The sequence below is a fragment of the Gavia stellata genome, chromosome 2 (assembly GCF_030936135.1).
Source record: "Gavia stellata isolate bGavSte3 chromosome 2, bGavSte3.hap2, whole genome shotgun sequence".
Taxonomy (NCBI): Eukaryota; Metazoa; Chordata; class Aves; order Gaviiformes; family Gaviidae; genus Gavia; species Gavia stellata.
The window spans coordinates 77,579,219-77,599,456 of record NC_082595.1 but is presented as its reverse complement, the minus strand read 5'-3'; the positions used below and the strand labels follow the sequence as shown (position 1 = coordinate 77,599,456).

The following is a 20,238-nucleotide window of genomic DNA, read 5'->3' as shown; positions in this document are numbered from 1 at the left end:
CCTCTCTTTCCCTCTCCTCCTCTCTTTCCCTCTCCTCCTCTCTTTCCCTCTCCTCCTCTCTTTCCCTCTCCTCCTCTCTTTCCCTCTCCTCCTCTCTTTCCCTCTCCTCCTCTCTTTCCCTCTCCTCCTCTCTTTCCCTCTCCTCCTCTCTTTCCCTCTCCTCCTCTCTTTCCCTCTCCTCCTCTCTTTCCCTCTCCTCCTCTCTTTCCCTCTCCTCCTCTCTTTCCCTCTCCTCCTCTCTTTCCCTCTCCTCCTCTCTTTCCCTCTCCTCCTCTCTTTCCCTCTCCTCCTCTCTTTCCCTCTCCTCCTCTCTTTCCCTCTCCTCCTCTCTTTCCCTCTCCTCCTCTCTTTCCCTCTCCTCCTCTCTTTCCCTCTCCTCCTCTCTTTCCCTCTCCTCCTCTCTTTCCCTCTCCTCCTCTCTTTCCCTCTCCTCCTCTCTTTCCCTCTCCTCCTCTCTTTCCCTCTCCTCCTCTCTTTCCCTCTCCTCCTCTCTTTCCCTCTCCTCCTCTCTTTCCCTCTCCTCCTCTCTTTCCCTCTCCTCCTCTCTTTCCCTCTCCTCCTCTCTTTCCCTCTCCTCCTCTCTTTCCCTCTCCTCCTCTCTTTCCCTCTCCTCCTCTCTTTCCCTCTCCTCCTCTCTTTCCCTCTCCTCCTCTCTTTCCCTCTCCTCCTCTCTTTCCCTCTCCTCCTCTCTTTCCCTCTCCTCCTCTCTTTCCCTCTCCTCCTCTCTTTCCCTCTCCTCCTCTCTTTCCCTCTCCTCCTCTCTTTCCCTCTCCTCCTCTCTTTCCCTCTCCTCCTCTCTTTCCCTCTCCTCCTCTCTTTCCCTCTCCTCCTCTCTTTCCCTCTCCTCCTCTCTTTCCCTCTCCTCCTCTCTTTCCCTCTCCTCCTCTCTTTCCCTCTCCTCCTCTCTTTCCCTCTCCTCCTCTCTTTCCCTCTCCTCCTCTCTTTCCCTCTCCTCCTCTCTTTCCCTCTCCTCCTCTCTTTCCCTCTCCTCCTCTCTTTCCCTCTCCTCCTCTCTTTCCCTCTCCTCCTCTCTTTCCCTCTCCTCCTCTCTTTCCCTCTCCTCCTCTCTTTCCCTCTCCTCCTCTCTTTCCCTCTCCTCCTCTCTTTCCCTCTCCTCCTCTCTTTCCCTCTCCTCCTCTCTTTCCCTCTCCTCCTCTCTTTCCCTCTCCTCCTCTCTTTCCCTCTCCTCCTCTCTTTCCCTCTCCTCCTCTCTTTCCCTCTCCTCCTCGTTTTTTTTTTTTTTAAGGAGTAATTTTTCTGCATGCTTTGCCAGGCTGTTAGAAGATACCTTGGGAGGACAAATTAACTTCGTGACCTAGGAGGTTGCTTCTAGTCCTCCACAGAGCAATGCAGGACTAGAAGCAACCTTCTAGGTTGCATTGCTCTGTGGATCCTTAGGTTACTTTATTTTCGTCCAATGAAACTTTTTACAGAAATTATGTAACTGGCCCTTCTTGCTGATGTATATACATATATGAACAGTGTGCAACCTCTTACGTACGGAAAGAAAAAAGGCAAGAAGGAAAGTCTGAATTGTCCAATGTTAATCACTTTTTAAAAATTGCCACAAATGACATTTATTCCTCTTAGAATATTTTTCATTTTCTTAAATGAAAAAAAATCAAACTATATTTTAATGCTTGCTTTCTCTGTTTACTGTAATTGCTAATATAGTGTTGTCAATCTTCATTCTGAACAGAAATTAAATGCAAGATTTGGAAATGGTATCTTTTTACTTATACAGTTACTGATTTTTTTGTGTGTTTGTGTCCCCTCTAGCTTTTGGAACAAATTGATTATTCTACTGATTGCCCAAATTGTGGGCGGGCAAATGAAAATCAGACCAAATGCCGACATTGTGAAAGTGCTTCTCTAAAGGATTTGCAAAGAGTCTCCAGACAAACTATGACATTAAGTGAATCTGTGGGACCTTTATCACGTTCTTCAATACATCAGAATTCAACAGGGCAAAAATCTTCAGCTACAGGGTTCAACACAAAGAAGTTTTACAGTTCTGCCGTTGGGAAAGGTCCGACGGATATTCTACTGAGTAATGAAGTTGTAGGACATTCGATGTTACGACAGAATGGAAAAGTTGGTCTCATAACTGGGACAAAAAATCCTAAAATTACAGGAAGCTTAAGACAGAGGAGTACAAGACCATCTGAACTAAATGATCCAAGTAAGTATCTTTTTATGAATATAGCCATAAACCGGAAACCCAAAATTTTGTATAATGAAGGAACTGTCCTTACAGGTTTACATTACTGATTTTGCATGGAATTTTTTAGTGGCTGTGTTCTTGGGGAAGAGGGACAGACGTTTTTATAATTTCCTTTTCATATACTAAGGTACTCTCTGAGAAGGATGAACATTGGGGAAAACAAAAATTATTTCTTTTTTTTTTCTTAAAAAAAGACTTACACTTTACAAATTTAAAAAAAGCATTCTTAGCAGAATTACGTCATTTGTTCTCCCAAAGGGAAAGACAGTCTTTGATTTTATTTTTTTTTCCTCTTTCCTTTTGGGCTATGCATCTGAACGCTATCTAGGTTTTCCAATTATTTAAATTTCATAATTTGTAAAATGTTACTTTTTGTGCTTTCTCTGTATAAACTCAGTATGTAAGCAGAAAGGAACTGGAATTTGGGAAATTATGTTTCTAGTACCATGCTTAGTTTACAAGACCATGTTTTCTTACTGATACAAACAATTTAAGTCATAATTTCTCTTGTCAGTTTTTCTTAAGATGTATTATTCACTGTCAGTTCTTGATTGAACCAATAAATGTATGGCTTCACTTCTGTGTCTAGAGGCAGATTAATGATACCCATTTCTTGTATAGTTAGTTATGAGAAATAAAAAATGAGGGAGAGAGCGCCTGCAAGCAGTTCCCAAATAAACATTAATAAAAGCATAATATAATGATAAATGTGACTTTATTTGGCACTGCAGGACAACTACATAAATTACTTTTAAGCCGTTGCTTGAAAAGAAATTTCTGTTACAGAAAAATGTAGTGGTTGAGAATTTAATATTTTCTGTTTAGTTGTTTTGTCTAGTGATGATGATGAGGAGGAGGATAGTGGCAGCACTAGGAGAATGGAAAGCATTTCACCTCGTCCTGCAGATTCAGCCCGCTCCTCCCCAGCTCCTTCTACAGGAAAGGTGGAAGCAGCATTAAAGGAAAACAGTTGTGGAGTAGAACAGAGAATAGGTAGTATAACAACAGATACAGAAATTGCAGTCACACTACCAAGAAAAGCAAGAATGAAAGATCAGGTACTATTTAATGCTTTGTTTAAAGAAAACAAAAATCAAATCATAAATGGAAAATGTAAAGGCTTGTCTTGCATTGTCAGAAGTTGACTGTATTTGATTGCTTTTCTTATTTAGTAGCTCATCAAGTAGTATCTCTGCTTACATAATACTGGAAACATAAGAAAATCTGTTCATTGTATTTTTACAAGCATTCATAATGATTTGAATTATGCTTTTGACATAGATGCTTCTGTGTTGAATGTATACTCTTTGAGACTGGGCAGGGTACCTCTATGAAACTCAAGGGTCTACTTAGTTTGCGGAAGAATGTCAGTACCAGCTGTTGCCTGGTAAGACTTTGGACATTCAAAGTAAAACATGAAAAGAGATGCTGGGAACAATAGTGGTCCTTTAAAATTAAAATACTTTGGCAGCTGTCCCAATTAATAGCACTTATTTAAGGATTTCATGGTGGGGCTTTTGTTTTTTAGTTGAATACCACTGCAAGAATTGGATAAACAAAGACAAAAATTGCACCATGAGCAGACTCCTTAAGTGCTGTCAAAGGGGACAGCTTTCACGGTATGTTAAAAACTTAACCACCTCAACAGTGAGCTATTAAGAATAAATTCCCTGTGGCAACTGGCGTTGAATTAATGCTGATTAAAACCATTCTTGGGTCACTTGTCCAGTTTCACTATTGCGAGTTTTGTTCAACAAGAGTATCTGATCAGATTTCCACCTGCAGTCTCAAATCCTTTGTGTTTTCTGAGTTAGAATGCTAAAGTAATGATGCCAAAACCTTCATGCTATGTTGAGATTCAGAAGCCAACATTCTAGTGCTGTAATTGATGAAATTGTGGATGTTTATAATGTGTATAATTAGTCACCACTATCAATATAAAGCTGTGAACCTCTAGCCTACAATAAAGCTGTGGGGCTAAAAGCTTGGATGATAAATAGTTTTGAATTTCAGTTATTCTGGCATTATGTGCTGGATTAATTGAAAGCATTGCATTGTGAAGGCACTGGTGTCTGAGACTTCTGAAACTCTCCCAAATGTTTTCCTTTGTGTATCCATATGTTCCTGTTCACTAGTATTTAAGAACCAGTTGTAACACTGGAAATTAACTGCGTTTTTTAGACAAAAGTAGAAAAGAGCTTGCTTTTGAAAACAAGGGAAACAATTTTTTTCGGTGAAATTTAACACAAACTTTGCATTGATTCAAGGAAACTACCAAGAATTGCAGGTATCACAGTGTTTTTGTCAGATATGATAGAAGGTGCTTTAAGAAGGTTTGTTCATTTGTTTTTCTCTCGAAATAGTTACTAATTTTTTACTGGAGAGGCCCCTTGAGCATAGCACCACTTTAAGGTTTACTGTCTTACTGTTTGACTGTGATTTTGAGATTTGAGCTTTTAATAATATTTAGGTAGTCCAGCAGACAAAAATGAAAGGCTGTCCTCAACAAGAGTCCTAGGAAACAGGGATTTAGAATCTCTGCCTTCTCCACTATATTGAAATGAAGCATCCAAAAGTGTATTTTTAATTATGGCCAAGATAGGCTAGTGATTAGGGACTTTGAAATAATTGTTGAGATTTAGTCTTAATAGAAATATTGAATCCCTTAAAATGTTTTTCTGTGGGAGTTTAATTGTATTTTGTAACCCAGAAGAATGTTTATTAATAGACAGCTTTTGAAACAATATAAATACCAAAGAAAAGACTAGTGTACAGAAAATCCTTCAACAAAGTAGAGCAATATAAGCAATACAACAAATAAATATATTAATCTGACAGCTATCAGGCAGCTTTCTTTCATTTTAATAGGTTTTTGTAAGATTGTTCTGTTGGTAAACAGGAGACTTCGTTGAGATTCCAGCTTCAGTCAGCATCTAGACACTTTCTTGAACTGGAGCCAAACTCCACGTGGCCTTCTTTCAGTGTTTAGTCTTCTGATCCTGGAATCTGCCTTAAAAACATCTTAATAGTTCTGTAGAGTTGCTTTAAGGAATTTTTATTGGGCTTGTTTATTTATACTTCTTGAAGATTCTGCTCCTGCTAATGTGGTGATGCACTGTACTTCAGTAATAACTCAGTGTTTTCGGTCACCAAAAGCTTGAACTAATAAAAATGGAAAGAAAAAAAACCCCACCTACACTATGGTGCTTTTACAGGATTAGTGTTTTTATATAAATAAAGAAATAAAATATATTAAAAATAACCTTGTTTTGCCGGGCTGAACAGTGTTTCAAAATGACGAAAACTAAATTGGTTTTGGCAATTTTAGAAGCATGATTTGTGATTTGGATATGTTAACAAAATGTCTACAAGTGTCAACTTACATTTTTTTCTTGAATCTAGCAATATTATCATCTTCACATGTTCCAAAAAGTCCTTTAGGAAATTTCTACCTTCTGTATATGGTTGAGGTGGATGCTATAGCAAGTAATCCTGTTGACCAACAGAAAAGTAGCTGAAAATTTAGTCACTAGTTTTTAACGAGCTTGTTTTAGTAATAAATCTTAGTGAGACATTCTGAAACCTTGAAAATTACTTTTCAGTTTGGGAACATTGTGTCTAACACTCCAATAAAACGTCGTAAAGTTATTTCTCAAGAGATTGTAACTGAGGCTGTACCTCTAAATTATCAAAATTCCTGTGAAAGTGTCATTCTGAACTGTCGAAGTATACGAATAGGAACACTACGAAGAATGGTAGTGGAACCTGTGATTGTAAGTAAACTTGTTATTTGACAAATCTTTCGTTTTTTGATGGACATTGTTATTTTCATATTTGAACAACATAATATTTTGCCTTTTGTCTGTGGAACAGTAAGTTTGTCTCTAATTTCAGAGGCTGTGCTTCCCAAAGAATCCCAAAGTACTATTCTGTACTAATGCATACAGTCTAGTTCTGGTGTTTAACAGAAACGTCATGCCTGCAAAACCCTTGAAAACCCTGTTTACTTGGTTGGGGGGGCTTATGCATTAGCGTGCATTTGTTAAGAAAATTGAAGGCAACAATTACCAAAAAATGGATATTGATAGGTGGGAGGAAGAAACATGTCTGCAGGTGAATAATTTTGCTTCTATAGAACAATATATTTTTTGTTAGCCTTCTAAGTTACATGAAGGCTTTCAGGGAGATATTGAATGTTAGTTGTATGCAGTAAGCCAGATAAAATACATACTTCTTGCTGGGGTAACCACTTAAATAGCAGAGAGGTGCTACTTGTTCTTTCCACCTCGCTGCAAAACCCTATTGTTTGATTTGCTTAAATACTGATAGATGACATGCTCTTTTGAAGTTTTTTTTTTTTCTCCCTATAATTTGTGGCATTTTTCAGAGTATTTTAAACCTTTTTGAAAACAGAGTACTTAAGAGAGATCTTAAGTTTCAACAGTCAATATGACTGAAAGAGATGCTGAACAGTAAAGAATATACTTGCTTCCTTGAGTTGTCCTAAAATTTACACTTTTTTAAAAATAAAAATAATTACTTTTCACATTTTTATTCTAAGATTTTCATTACTTAAGTACTTAATCAATTGAAATATGTTTATTAACAGTTAAAAGACATTAAGTCAATTTTGGTTTGGAGAAGAAGTGAAATCTTATTATTGTGTTGTCTTCCACAGTTTTGCCTGGATTATATCAAAATACGCCTAGAAAGTCAAGAAGGTGAGTACATCTTTCATTTTATGTTAAGACACAATATATATATATTTTGAATGAAGTAACTTTTGTCAAAGGAATTAACAGGTGAATCATAAGGAAATGTCGATTCTGGCTTTGTTATGTATGTAATAAATTATACTGGGTGCCTGTCAGATAAGAGGGGAAAAAAAGTTGAGAGTATAAATTTGACCTGAACTGCCTGGTGAATAAAAAACAAAATGATTTTGCACTACGGAAAGAAAATTCACAGATAGCAGAAATTAGCAATTTGTGGTGTGTGTGCAACTGGGTCATTAGTTCTTCCCCTTCATCCTGGTTGAAGAGCTGTAGATATTCTGGTGATGATTGGCAAAGGTTGTCTTGAAAGTGATTAACAAAAACAATAGGCAAGAGTAACCTCCTGTAAAACATGTTACCTCTTTAACACTTTATTAGTTCTTTTATTTCAGGTGCCTAAGTAGAGAGTAAAAACCACACAGGTGTCTTAGGCCTTTCCTGTCTACATCTCCCTTTGAAATGTTTTCTTCTCTAGCCTATAGGTTGTGTATTTCCTGTTACTGAAAAAAATTGTGACATAGTTTAGGAAACAGTGAGCTTACAACTATTGCTCTGTTTCCTTTGTTTTCTTTCGTAGGGTTTTGTTTTGGGCCTGAAAAGCTTTGCCTCCTTTTGTTAATCTTAAATTTCCATGAATCACAGAATCACTGAATCACTAAGGTTGGAAAAGACCTGTAAGATCATGAAGTCCAACCATTACCAAAAAAAAAAACCACCCCAAAAAAACCACCAAAACAACCCACCCACACCACACAGCACCATGCCCATCAAGCCACGTCCCACAATGCCACATCCACACGCTCCTTGAATACCTCCAGGGAGGGTGACTCCACTACCTCCCTGGGCAGTCTATTCCACTGTGTTACCACTCTCTCAGTAAAGAACTTTTTCCTAATACCCAGTCTGAACCTCCCCTGGCGCAACTTGAGGCCATTTCCTCTAGTCCTGTCACTAGTCACTTGGGAGAAGAGACCAACACCCACCTCTCTGCAACCCCCTTTCAGGTAGTTGTAGAGAGCGATGAGGTCTCCCCTCAGCCTCCTCTTCTCCAGGCTGAACAACCCCAGCTCCCTCAGCCGCTCCTCATAAGACTTGTGCTCCCTCACCAGCTTCGTCGCCCTTCTCTGGACACGCTCCAGCACCTCAATGTCCTTCTTGTAGTGAGGGGCCCAAAACTGAACACAGTATTCGAGGGGCGAATGAAGATGCAGTCCTATCGGATTTTGCCTTTTGTTATTTGTAAAAGAGAACTATTGTATTTTGTCATTATTACATGCAAAAAGATGTCTCACAACCTGTAAATATAAGCGTAGCCTTTGCTTAGTCAAGTATTTAAGTTTCTGTTGCATCTAAAATTGAGATGCAACATCTAAAACTAGAAACTACTAGTTTTCATGCATTAAATGCATTAAAAAAAAAAACCACTAAAAAGCTTAGTAAAATTTGTAGAAAATGTATATCAATTTTTAGTCAAAACAACTGCATGGTGAAATTATTTCCATGGGACTTGATCCCTCAATAGCATAAAAATGGCGACTCATTAAAGGCTGTGTTTACTGGAACATTTAGCACACTTCCATTTCATTTTTTTGCGTTTTGCATCTGGAGGAAGATGGGTGTATTCCCAGATAGCTTCATTTCTATTAACTTCATAATCATAGCATGATTTGTTTTAAGACAAGTAAGGATCTTGACATAAAAATGACACCTAATATATTTTTTTTCTTTAGATTGATTACGATGGTCATGCTTTTTCAGGAGAGGCAAATGCTTTGAACAGCTGTAGAAACAGCAGTACTGTCCTGCCTTGAGCTTGTTTTTGCATGTCTAAATACATGTCAGGTTCTCAAAATTCTCTCCACATCCCTTGTCAGTCTTCTGTGACTTTCAACTGGTGTTTCAAGGAAACAGCTTTGTGTTTCTAATGCATACAAAAATATTCACATTGCCTTTATAATGGATAAGTCCTATTGTCTGTCTTATGTCAGTGTTACAGGAAATATTGTTCACAGGTTAAGGCGTTTATGGTGAAATGCATTATAAGATGCCTGTCTTTACACAAAAGGATGAATATAATTTAAGTTTTCATCTGAAGAGTAGACAGTCTCCTCGCACATGAAATTCCGTATGCTTCATCTCAGTGCAAACACAGTTACAAGGATTCAGAGTTTTCTCCAAAGACCAGCTAGCTCATGTTTTGGCAAGGACCTTCTATCTAGACACTGTTAGAAGGACCTGTATGCCTCAGTTAAATGGGTTGAATCCAGTTTTAAGTTGGGATTATCGTTACTATGGTCTGCCTCTGAAAGTGGGAAGTTAGGTGAAATGAGTTAAGGAAAGGGTGTACATTTATGAGGGAGAAAACTGGAGTATTACTATAGAGACAGGTATTATAGCCTAGTCTTGGAAAGCTGTTTTGTTGTTTGTTTTAAACACAAAGGAGAGAAGACTCTAGAAGTCATCTATAAACCTTCGTTTAGTTATTAGCTTCATTTTCTCCCATGTAAGTCCCCAGGGACATAAAGGAGAATCAGTGCAAGGAGATGGACTAGCAGGATCCATGTAGCATATTTCTGCTGCTCTTCTGAGGAGATGGCAAACTACTGTTCTGAGCACTAAATGCTGCCCAGTCGGCTTGAAGGAAGCATGATGTTGCTGCAGCCTGACTCAGAGCTGTGCTGCTTCTTCCCCAGCTAGTGGGACAGGGATAGTGGAGGTTTGCTCCGCAGAAACTGTGGTGGTCACCACTTCCAGCCTGCAGCCAGTGGATGCTTCGATTTGGGTAACTGTTTGCTCTGCCTTTATGAGCAGCAGGCTCACTTTCTGGCAGGCACAAGGGTGTGAATTCAGGTGCCAACAAGAAGGGAGAATGTAGAGGGCTGCTGCTGGACACTGGCTGCTAAATGCCAGGAGAAGGATAGGGGAAACATGTTTGTTTGTTTTTTTTTTTTTAAAAAAAAGGTGGCGGGGGAAGGGCGGGAGGAAAAAACACTCCCTCCACTAACAATAATAATAACCTCTAATAACCAATACTAGTAAGGTAGAAAGTAAGGGTATGTGTTCTATGTCTTTTTTTTTTTTCCATCATATGATTTTATACAATTATGTTCAGGGTGATGCAAAGTGAACTCTTTAGGTGGTAACCATTTTACTAATTTTTACTCACCATCTGTCTTGTCATTGAAATATTTACTAGAATTTAACTTAAGAAAGGCCTTAGTCTTTTCAGGAATTCCCTGCATTGTCTCCTCCCTTTTACGGGGGAAAGGAGGAGGAGATGGACTTGTTGCATTGATTTTTTTGTTAGAAGGATTTTATGTTGGCTCCGTTTCTCCTTCTGTCCTGTCTATGTTTTGTCCCCTATGTAAGGGGATACAGTTTTTCTGGTGGAGGCTGCCATCGAGCATGTGTGAAAGCTGCCGCTAGCTAAAAGCTTTAAGTGACTACCATTAACCATTTTTTTTTTATCTAGAAATAATTACTGGCATTGAACTTTTGGGTCTTTTCACCAAATTTGAAGAACTTTGACTTCACATATTTTTCCTTCCATGTTTATAATTCAGTAAAACTTGTAAAATACTCAACATTGGTGTTGGCAGTGTCAGATGTAGTGTTAAAAATTTACCATGTTGCTGACATTTCTCTCTTTGGTGGTAAACTGAGAGCAGTACCTTATTTTCCTCAGGCAATCAAATAATTTCTCTGCATGTGTTTATTCTCTTCTTCAGAGGAGACTATTCCTCCTCTTAGGACAAGAGGAAATGGCTGCAAGTTGCATCAGGGGAGGTTTAGACTGGATATTAGGAACAATTTCTTCACTGAAAGGGTTGTCAGACATTGGAACAGTCTGCCCAGGGAGGTGGTGGAGTCACCATCCCTGGAGGTATTTAAAAGACGTGTGGATGAGGCGCTTAGGGACATGGTTTAGTGGTGGACTTGGCAGGGTTAGGTTTACTGTTGGACTTAATGATCTTAAAGGTCTTTTCCAACCTAAATGATTCTATGATTCATTTTAAAGCTTCTTTTCATAAGGGAACTCGGTCATGGATAAACCTACAAAGAAAGTTTTACAAACCTATTGTATTGTTTTTTCTGTGAAATAAAAACTTGATTAAAGGTGGTCAGAAGAAAACAGTTTGCTTCTGATTACTTTCCTGACAGGTGACAGTGGAGTTCAGTTCATCTTTTAAGATATTAGCAGAAATCACTTCCCAGTTACGTGTTAATTTCAAACTTTAAAAAGCTTTCTTAAAAGTTAATGGCACTTACTGATTTCTTGTTAAAATAATGGGGAAGTTGTAAAGAAAACCGACATATTTTTACTATAATTTAATGTACTGTCATTATTTTCTCCTAGAATCAGAAAGTGATATCCGAGAGATTAACCTGAAAACTTCAGAACTTACCAAATGTGAATGGTGTAGTGTCCGAAAATTGCCAGTAGTTTTCCTACAAACAGTACCATCAACCTGTAGTAGCCTGAGAGACCAACTGAAAATGAGTAAAGATAATGTCTGGTACGAATGTAAAGGAGACAGTAAGTAAAACAATTTTGGTCTATTATTCACTTGGATCATGACTGACTGCACTAAAGAATAAAACTAGCATCGTTGGCTGGGGCAGATGTAGTGTTTTTCCAGAAACTATCACTTTCCCAGGCTGATGAGGAGTACAGTTCAGAACAGCCTGGCAAAACTGTAGTCTTCTGTTTGTCCAGACACATGCTAGTTACAGTATCTAGTCAGTTTAGTGTAACTTTTTTCACTAATATTTGTACTGAATGAATGCAAGTTGGCTTGTTTAGCTTCTGTATACAGGCCTTTACATTGGTATGAAAACTTTTGGTATTCTTTCTTCTGCTTTCTGTGCTGTTCTGCTTACAGGCCTTAGTTTCAGTAGAAACTGCTGTGTGGGTTGGCTTGGGTTTTTTTCCCCATACGCTTGTAGTGATGCGACATAAACAAATACCTGCTTGGAAAACAAGTGGATTGTCTTGATGTGTCTTAAAATTAAGTTTAATTTCAACATAGTTTTCCTCAAGGGTTTAGCATCTTAATATGCACACTATTATTTAAATTAGCATAGAGTCCTCTTCCCCTTAAATAGGTTTTCTTCAGGTTAAATTTTGTGGTTATTTATACCTGTACTCAACTTCATAGATACATGATGCATTCAAATGGAAGAAGAATGCTTTCAACAGTCTCAGAATTGTGTGCTTCCAATGTATAATACTATTACAATAACCTCGTCTACCTCCTGTAAAAAATATGAGCTGTAAGGAGTATTACAATTAGAAAAGTAATTGGGGAGCTAGAGACAATCCTGGGAGCAGGCATTAGGCCCTAGGTGAACACAGGTGTTCACAGGTGAGAAAAGGAAAAGCTTCCTGAGTTGTCCAGGTAATAAATCCTTTTCTTTCCTTGTCTCTCAGCCTTTCTCCCCCCAGCTTTTCCCTCTGAGGCTATGGCTCTGAGCTAGTTTTACACCCAACTGCTATATTGTACTTGATGCTTATGAGGACTTCGTGATAACACAGTTGCTATTTGCTTTGTGAGCAATGAAATTACTTTAAGCCTGAATCTATAGCTGTGTAAGCACTTGTGTGTAGATGCCTAGTTCCCAAAATAGGAACACCCAAAACCCAGTTAGACACAAATTCTATGTACAGTGAATTGGGAAATATGCTGCTGAAGAATTATTTTTCACAACAGTTGGCATGCCGACTTAAGAATAACCAAAAGGAAATAGTTATGCATGTGTCTGAAACTCTTCTTCTCTTACAGAAAAACAGGTCCCTGCACCTGAGTTAGCCAGCTACGTAAGACTGGGATTTGCAGCCTGAATCCTATTCTTGTGTCTGACTGCCTAAATAATTCCTCTTAGTACAACTTACTGCTTTTTTATTTTTCAGATGATGTGAGCGGGTGGTATTTATACAATAGCTGATTGATCCGACTCACATTCTTCAACATTTGGTAAAGGTGTAGGCTGACTTGTTGAAGCTAAGCCACTGTACCAAAAGAAACAGGAGATTTATTAGGGCTAGCAAGAGTAAGCATGAGAGAGTGCCTGACGGTATTCTGTTCACAGAATGTTCAATGGGGGCAGAGGGGTTTTGGTTTCTTTATGTTATAGGTCCTGAAAGCAGGGCTTTGCTTTTCTAAGTGGTGAGATCCCTTTACCTGTGTAAGGAGATGAAGATTTTGATTACGGTGACATTTTAAATTCCTTTCCTTCTCAAATGCATACTTTTTAGAAATGAAAACTGTTTGCCAGTGAATCAGAGATCCTTAAGAGATTTCTGTTTCTATGGTAACAGAAATCTGAACAGAGAAAAATAACTGTTTCTTTTGTGAAATTGCCATTACAGGTTTTTGTACTTATATACCCAACAACACGTGCCTAGAATCAGTAAGAGTAGTTTTGTTAGAACTTTATGTTTCTAATATGTGGTATACAGTTTGTATCCACTTTTTTAAAAAGCACCATGCTTATTTTCCCATTTAAGTCTGGAAATGGTTGTCTCAAAAGCGTACTTTTTTTCCCCCGCAGTATTCTATTCAGTTTAGTTTCTGAGCAGTGGCTTAAGTTTTGTGTCCTACTTGCTAGCTACCCCAAGTTAAAGTAGTATTTTTTTTCAACCTATCACTGTTTCTGAGAATCTCTATTGTCTGAAAGAGCTGACATGTAGATGTCAGTGCTGTATATCCATGTAAAAGTAATTTTTATAAACTCTTTTAGCTAAAAGGCTGGGGACCTCTGGGCTTATATGCTGCAGTGACTTTAATATGTAAAATTTTCAAAAAGCAATAATGTTTTATAGTGTAACCTTCTGGGATCAGGACAGACCATGAACCTACCTGAATCATTGGACATCATACACTGCTTTTGTTTAATTTAGTATATGTTGTCTTAGTTCTCTCCCCCCCCACCCCCCCTTCCCCTTTTGCAGTCACATCTATTTGAAAGTAGGAGAAAAACAGGGTAAAATCTTTTAAAATAAAATACTGTACATGTTGAAGGGGTTAAGCAGATGAAAGCCATTTTTATAATAAACATTGAGACCACAAAAGTCCATCTACTTTCTTAATACAGTTCTCCTTTTCTAATAAATTTTCACAGATGAATGTATCTTCATTGATTTTTGAGAGAGCTGCTTTAGACTTCTTAGTGTTGACCTGAGAGAAATTAGGGCATGGTGTTTCCCTATATAGAGAGGAAAATATACTGAATACATAATTTCTAGAATTGTATTAAAACAGTAGGATAGGAACTGTAATAAGAAAGACAGTATTGATTACAGAGTCTTACTGTCAGTAAGCAGAGAAGCTGTTTTTTCAAAATATGTTTTGGCTTTGCATTCAGTGTTTTCTGAAAATCTATCAGGTTGTCGCGGTTTAAGCCCAGCTGGCAATTAAGCACCACACAGCCGCTCACTCACTCCCCCCAGGTGGGGTGGGGGAGAGAACCAGAAGAGTAAAAGTGAGAAAACTCGTGGGCTGAGATAAAAACAGTTTAATAGGTAGAGCAAAAGAACACTGCGCGGAGAAGCAAAGCGAAAGAAGGAATTAATTCACCACTTCCCGTCGGCAGGCAGGTGTTCAGCTATCTGCAGGGAAGCAGGGCTCTATCACGCGTAGCGGTTGCTCGGGAAGACAAACGCCATTACTCCGAATGTCCCCACCTTCCTTCTTCCTCCCCCGGCTTTATATACTGAGCATGATGTCATATGGTATGGAATATCCCTTTGGTCAGTTGGGGTCAGCTGTCCCGGCTGTGTTCCCTCCCAACTTCCCGTCCACCCCCAGCCCACTCGCTGGTGGGGTGGGGTGAGGAGCAGAAAAGGCCTTGGTGCTGTGTGAGCCCTGCTCAGCAGTAACTAAAACATTCCTGCTTTATCAACATTGTTTCCAGCCCAAATCCAAAACACAGCCCCATACAATCCAAAACACAGCCCCATACTAGCTGCTATGAAGAAAGTTAACCCCATCCCAGCCAAAACCAGCACACAGGTGTAATAATTAACATTTCTAGATTAAGGTAGAAGTTGAATGCACTCTTTGCAAATGTAGGTGGAAGGTTTTGGTAGTTAATCCTTCAGTCTATCTGCATACATGTGTATTACTGCTTGTATGTATTGTCAGAAGTGTGTACATGTGTTGGCCCATGATTCTTTGAAATCTGTTTATAATAGTGACATGTTTTGTTTCTGAATTAATAATCTTCTCTCTGCTTTTTCGTAGGTCAAGAAGAACAGTACATCATTTTGATTTTTGAAACTGGTCTTGATTCTCATGCAAACTCAGTGTTTGAAAAAATAATTACTGACATTGGTATTAGAAACAATATTTCTGACTTCTTTGTGAAAATTTCCTTTGAAGAAGCCAATGGCAGGCTTGTTGCATTTACTAAGTGCTTGGAAGACAATTCCAAAGGAAGCCCATCTCACAGAGAAAACAAAATTAAGAATGTAATTATGTTTTTGTTTTAGAACAAAGTCATTCTATTATTTGGGTTACAAATACACTAAAGATAGTGTGCTAGTCACTAGACCAAAAAAAAATGCCAACAACTTCTGCTGGCTTCTATACAAGGATTCCCAGACTGGCCCATGGTGGGTTATGAGACTATGGGAAATAGTCTGTGCATTCACAGTACTTCTTAGTGTGTTTAATTTGATCGTAAGGTTGTACAATGGGCCACAAGTAATGTTGTCATTTAAAATTTTTTAAGGGACAAGAAATATGTACTGTAATTAGAAAACATAATTGTTTCCAAATTCATCTACTAGTAAAATTATAATATTTCAAACAAGAAATTAAGTTGCAGTGTTGTATTTAAATTTAATTAATGCTTCCTTTAAACAGAACTACCTCTTAAAGAATTCGGAAGTTTTGTGGCTCTGCAAGAAATTAGTACAGACCTAAGTGTAATAAATAAACTAGAAAAGGAAAAAACCCAAACTTGAAGTCCTTCTCAAAAGCAATGGATATTACACTGATGGACTTTACACAGCTTTATTACCTTTTTGGTAAATTTGAGCACAGTATGCAAATAATATTGACTTTATTCTTTTAAGGTTGCTTCTGAGTCCAAAATGCAGCAGCGAAATAAACAGTTACCATATTTTGATGATGATGAAGAAATTGGAGAACCACATACAGTATTTATTGGTCCTATAGAAAAGTAAGATATTTATCTTTGCCGTGTAACAATTCTCTGAGGTTTTTTGGAATTTCCTATTTATTATTGAATGTGTTTTTCTTTTCAGGTTGATAGTTTATCCACCTCCTCCAGCTAAAGGTGGTATTTCTGTGACCAATGAAGACCTCCATTGTCTAAATGAAGGAGAATTTTTAAATGATGTTATTATTGATTTTTATTTAAAGTAAGTTTTAATTCAAATCAGTTTTTAGTTATCTTTTACTTTGAAACTTTAGAAGTTCTGACATTAAAAATTCATAGCTCAGTTGATAACACTTGGCCTCCAACTATGTATAGTTCTAATTTTAAAGGTTGTTTTGTATTTTTGCAAAAAATTTTGGTTCCTCTCCTATCCTGCTTGACAGTGACATGACATTGTTCTCACTTGGAAAAAAGGTTCTTTAAAATTTCTTAGCATCTGAAGAGGAATTTTAACTGCAAGGGGGGGGGGAAAGCCTTTTTAAGTTCAATTGTTTTTTCCAGAGTATTTGTGTTCCCTGGAATTTCATTTGTTTTTATTATCATAATACATAAATTTATTTTTGGTGTCACTGATGCCACAGATATTAGAAGCATATTAAATTGTTACATGCTGTTATGTTTATGCTACACATAAGGTGCTTGTGTATAATTTTCAGTCTATTAAAATATTTTAGAGGTGAAAAGAAAATTAGTGCATCCCTCTGGGAGTGTTTGGAGATTTAGTGGCTCAGTTACAAAATATGGGTCTTTTCTAGATAGGTCATATGTAACAAACTCATTGAAAATTTGTTTTCCTGCCATGATATAAAAATAAATACAAGAGCAGCAGAACAACTTGTTGATTGAGCAGAGCACCTAATACCTTGAAATATTGACACAGATGTTGCATTAATGAGTTCCTGTGGTTAGTTGGCTCTAATATTCTTATTGCTATTTTGTGAAAGGCTGCAACAATTTGAGGGGGAGGTAGGACTGTTGGCAGTCCTTTTTACTCTGGTGATGAATACTTTGAATTAACACCTCCATGAATTTTATTTTATTTTTTTTTTTAAACTAATTAGGTATTTGGTACTTGAAAAACTGAAAAAAGAAGATGCTGATAGAATACATGTGTTCAGTTCATTCTTCTATAAACGCCTTAATCAAAGAGAAAGAAGAAATATTCATGAAACTTCAAACCTTTCGTAAGTCTGTTGATTAAGTCAGTTTTACTAAGAGCTAAATACAGTGAAGACTACAAGAACAGATGCTTTACAGAGATAAAATCCTTACAGACAATATTATGATACCAACAGAACTCTAAGAAGCATCCAGACGTATAAGAAACATGGAAGATGCCTTGAAAATCTTAAGCTGTTAAGGTGAAAATATCTGGAAAAGTAGTCTTTCAATTAAAATAAGCTAGCCTACAAATCATGTGTTGGTTTCTTATTGCAGAATACAACAAAAACGACATGGGCGAGTAAAAACATGGACACGGCATGTTGACATTTTTGAGAAAGATTTCATTTTTGTTCCCCTTAATGAAGCGTAAGTAAACATGCCTTTTTATCGCATTTGGTAAAGGCTTAAGCTTCAAAATTCTAAAATTGAAAGTTATATTATAGTGTGAATTGAATTTAAAAATTAAGATAATAAACATCTTTTTTCCAGGTGATAAAAACAAAATAGTAATGTAAGACCTGTAAGTGCACTGTTGTAGTGTAGGAAGTATCAGACAATATAAAGACTGAGCAAAAATGAACTTTTCTGAGTACTTTTTCTAGGTTTTACCTGGTTCTCTGGAGTTCTTTCTTCTGAGCTGTTGTCACTGATGACTTTTGGATTTACCTTTTTTTAGTCCTTACTTTTTCTTTTAATGAGATCTCTTTGGATTAGATGAGCTCATCCTTTAGTTACAATAAACCTGTATCGGAAGAAAATGCAGTTGAAAGTCTCTACTGCCCTGTATTGGGACCTTTATTCTATTTCTTTATGTCCTTTTGTCCTGATATTTTTCTTGGGTCAGGAAGCAGACTGTTAGCATTCTAATGGTTGTTAAGGACTTTTAATGATGCTTGCTTTCCTTAAGATCAGAGCAAGTTGTCACAAACACATTTCTACATTTCACAAAAAGAATCTAAGCTGTCCTTAAGCCAAAATATTTAGGAAAGTTAAACTACTGCATTTTAAAAATATACAATAAAAGCATAAATAAGGGCAGAGAGACAGGAGAATTGTAACTGACTTACCATAGGCATACCTAACTGATCTTTTGAAAATTCAAAGAATAGGGTTTGGGGTTTTTTTTAATTAAAAGCTTTTCAAAGACATTTATCTAGATAGCGTGCCATTGTGCAGTCAGAGGAGAATTTCTGCATCTTCTCTTTTCCTGCCTCTTCCCCAGCTGAATTCTGAGGCTAGCTGTAGAGAGGCAGTTATGAGGTAACTGACCATAGATGTCTTTGTTATAAAGTCATAAATAAACCCTGAGAAAGCTGTTCACAAGCACTGACTTTAGATTTTGAGATGCTATGACATCTTTACAGCCATGGGAAGACAGCCAGTCCTTAAGTGATGAAAATTACTCGGGTGCAAGCAAGATATTCCTCCTGTCCACTGCAGACTTCATCCTTGCCATTCCTCTCTCCCAACGCTTTAAGTACCAGAACTTTGAAGTGTCTGTCACTTAAATTTTAGTTGCCTTAGAGCTTGTTACATAGTTTACTTACCACCATCCTCTCTTCTGCCATTTACACATCCAGGTTGTTTATGTGTAGGAGAAATGAGACTGATTATGCTGCAAATACCAGACAGCGTGACTTAAAAGTCACCTGAAAATGAAAAAAAATAGTTCTGTGGTTTTACAAGTATTAGTTATATTGCTAGTAGCTTAGCACATAGTAGTTTTCACTGTCTTGTTCATTTACTGTTAAGCAACTAAAGCAACATCTACCTTAGCAAGCAGTGCAGCTCAGTAGGAGTGAATTTGCAGAACAAAACAGTTTGTGCTGAAGGCCCGATGTTCACACCATGTGTGGGTTGGTGATTTTGCTCTGGACTAGCTTGGTCTCATGGACTCATCCAGTAGTGATTAGAGCATGAAAAGTGTGCTCTTGGTGTGCATCTTTCATCTGGAAATGATCTTGTTCACAGTTTTTGGAACTGTCCTTCACTGTGAACTGAAACTTGGTAAGTGGTGTTAGTAGGACATTCGTTTGCAAAAGTGGTTTCCTGATATATACGGTAAGAACATTGCAGAGCAGAAAAAAACCCCAAATATCTAGGGAGATGAGAAAGTGGTGGTTTGGTGGGGGAGGTGGAGGAGCAGGTTTGTTTTTTATTGTTTTTGACCTGCCTTCTGGCAAAAAAAGCATAAGTTAGATCTTCCATACTTCTTTCTTTTTTTTTTTTTTTTTTTAATTTTTTTGTTACTAGCTGCTAGTATTTTTCTTGGATGTACCTTGCTATTCTGTCTCCCCTCAAACATGTCACTTCCCCCATCCCAGGAAACCCAACACTCAGTTTTGAGGAACAAAAAGCTGAACTTTTTTGAGGGAGATACTAACATATTTAGGAAAGAATCAGTGACTTGACAATGAAATACTCCCATTGTGATGAGTAATTGGTATCGCAGGACAGAGAGGAGGTTGGGAAGCTACCTGGGGCAAGTATGGAGGCTTCTAGGCCTCTATCCTAGTAGCAGAGCTGTCACCTGCTAAGTGTCTCCTCCTTCTTTATATTGCCATGACACTGAAGAATAGCAGGTTTTACTAGGTTACCATATATTTGTCTGCTCTTTTCCATATATTCTTGTGCTTCAAAATGGGTCAAGAGCAGAGAACTGGAATTGTCTTACTTCTTTCAGTCAAAAAATGTTTTGAGGTTTTGTGTCTTGAATTAAGTAGTATGTGAAACAAGTTATTCTAGGATTTGGGGAAACTTGAGAGCTTCTCCTGCATTATAGGAATGCTGCTAATGGTTGCTCCTGATAATGCTTCTCCTGTGCTGCCTAGAATGATGCTGGTTTTTTCTTTTAGGACACAGCTATTTTTTTTGGCATTTGGTTTAAGA

At 37.7% G+C, this 20,238-nt stretch overlaps 1 protein-coding gene across 1 annotated transcript in view; it reads left to right on the top strand.

Annotated features, from left to right (window-relative positions):
• SENP6 (SUMO specific peptidase 6) overlaps positions 1 to 20,238 on the top strand; it is an 83,738-nt gene that overhangs the window by 49,271 nt on the left and 14,229 nt on the right. Inside the window, 10 exon segments of the mRNA XM_059832991.1 lie at positions 1,879 to 2,182; positions 3,050 to 3,282; positions 5,827 to 5,997; positions 6,903 to 6,936; positions 11,357 to 11,554; positions 15,249 to 15,469; positions 16,079 to 16,185; positions 16,271 to 16,387; positions 17,247 to 17,369; positions 17,623 to 17,715. Coding sequence (XP_059688974.1) covers positions 1,879 to 2,182; positions 3,050 to 3,282; positions 5,827 to 5,997; positions 6,903 to 6,936; positions 11,357 to 11,554; positions 15,249 to 15,469; positions 16,079 to 16,185; positions 16,271 to 16,387; positions 17,247 to 17,369; positions 17,623 to 17,715 — 1,601 coding nt within the window.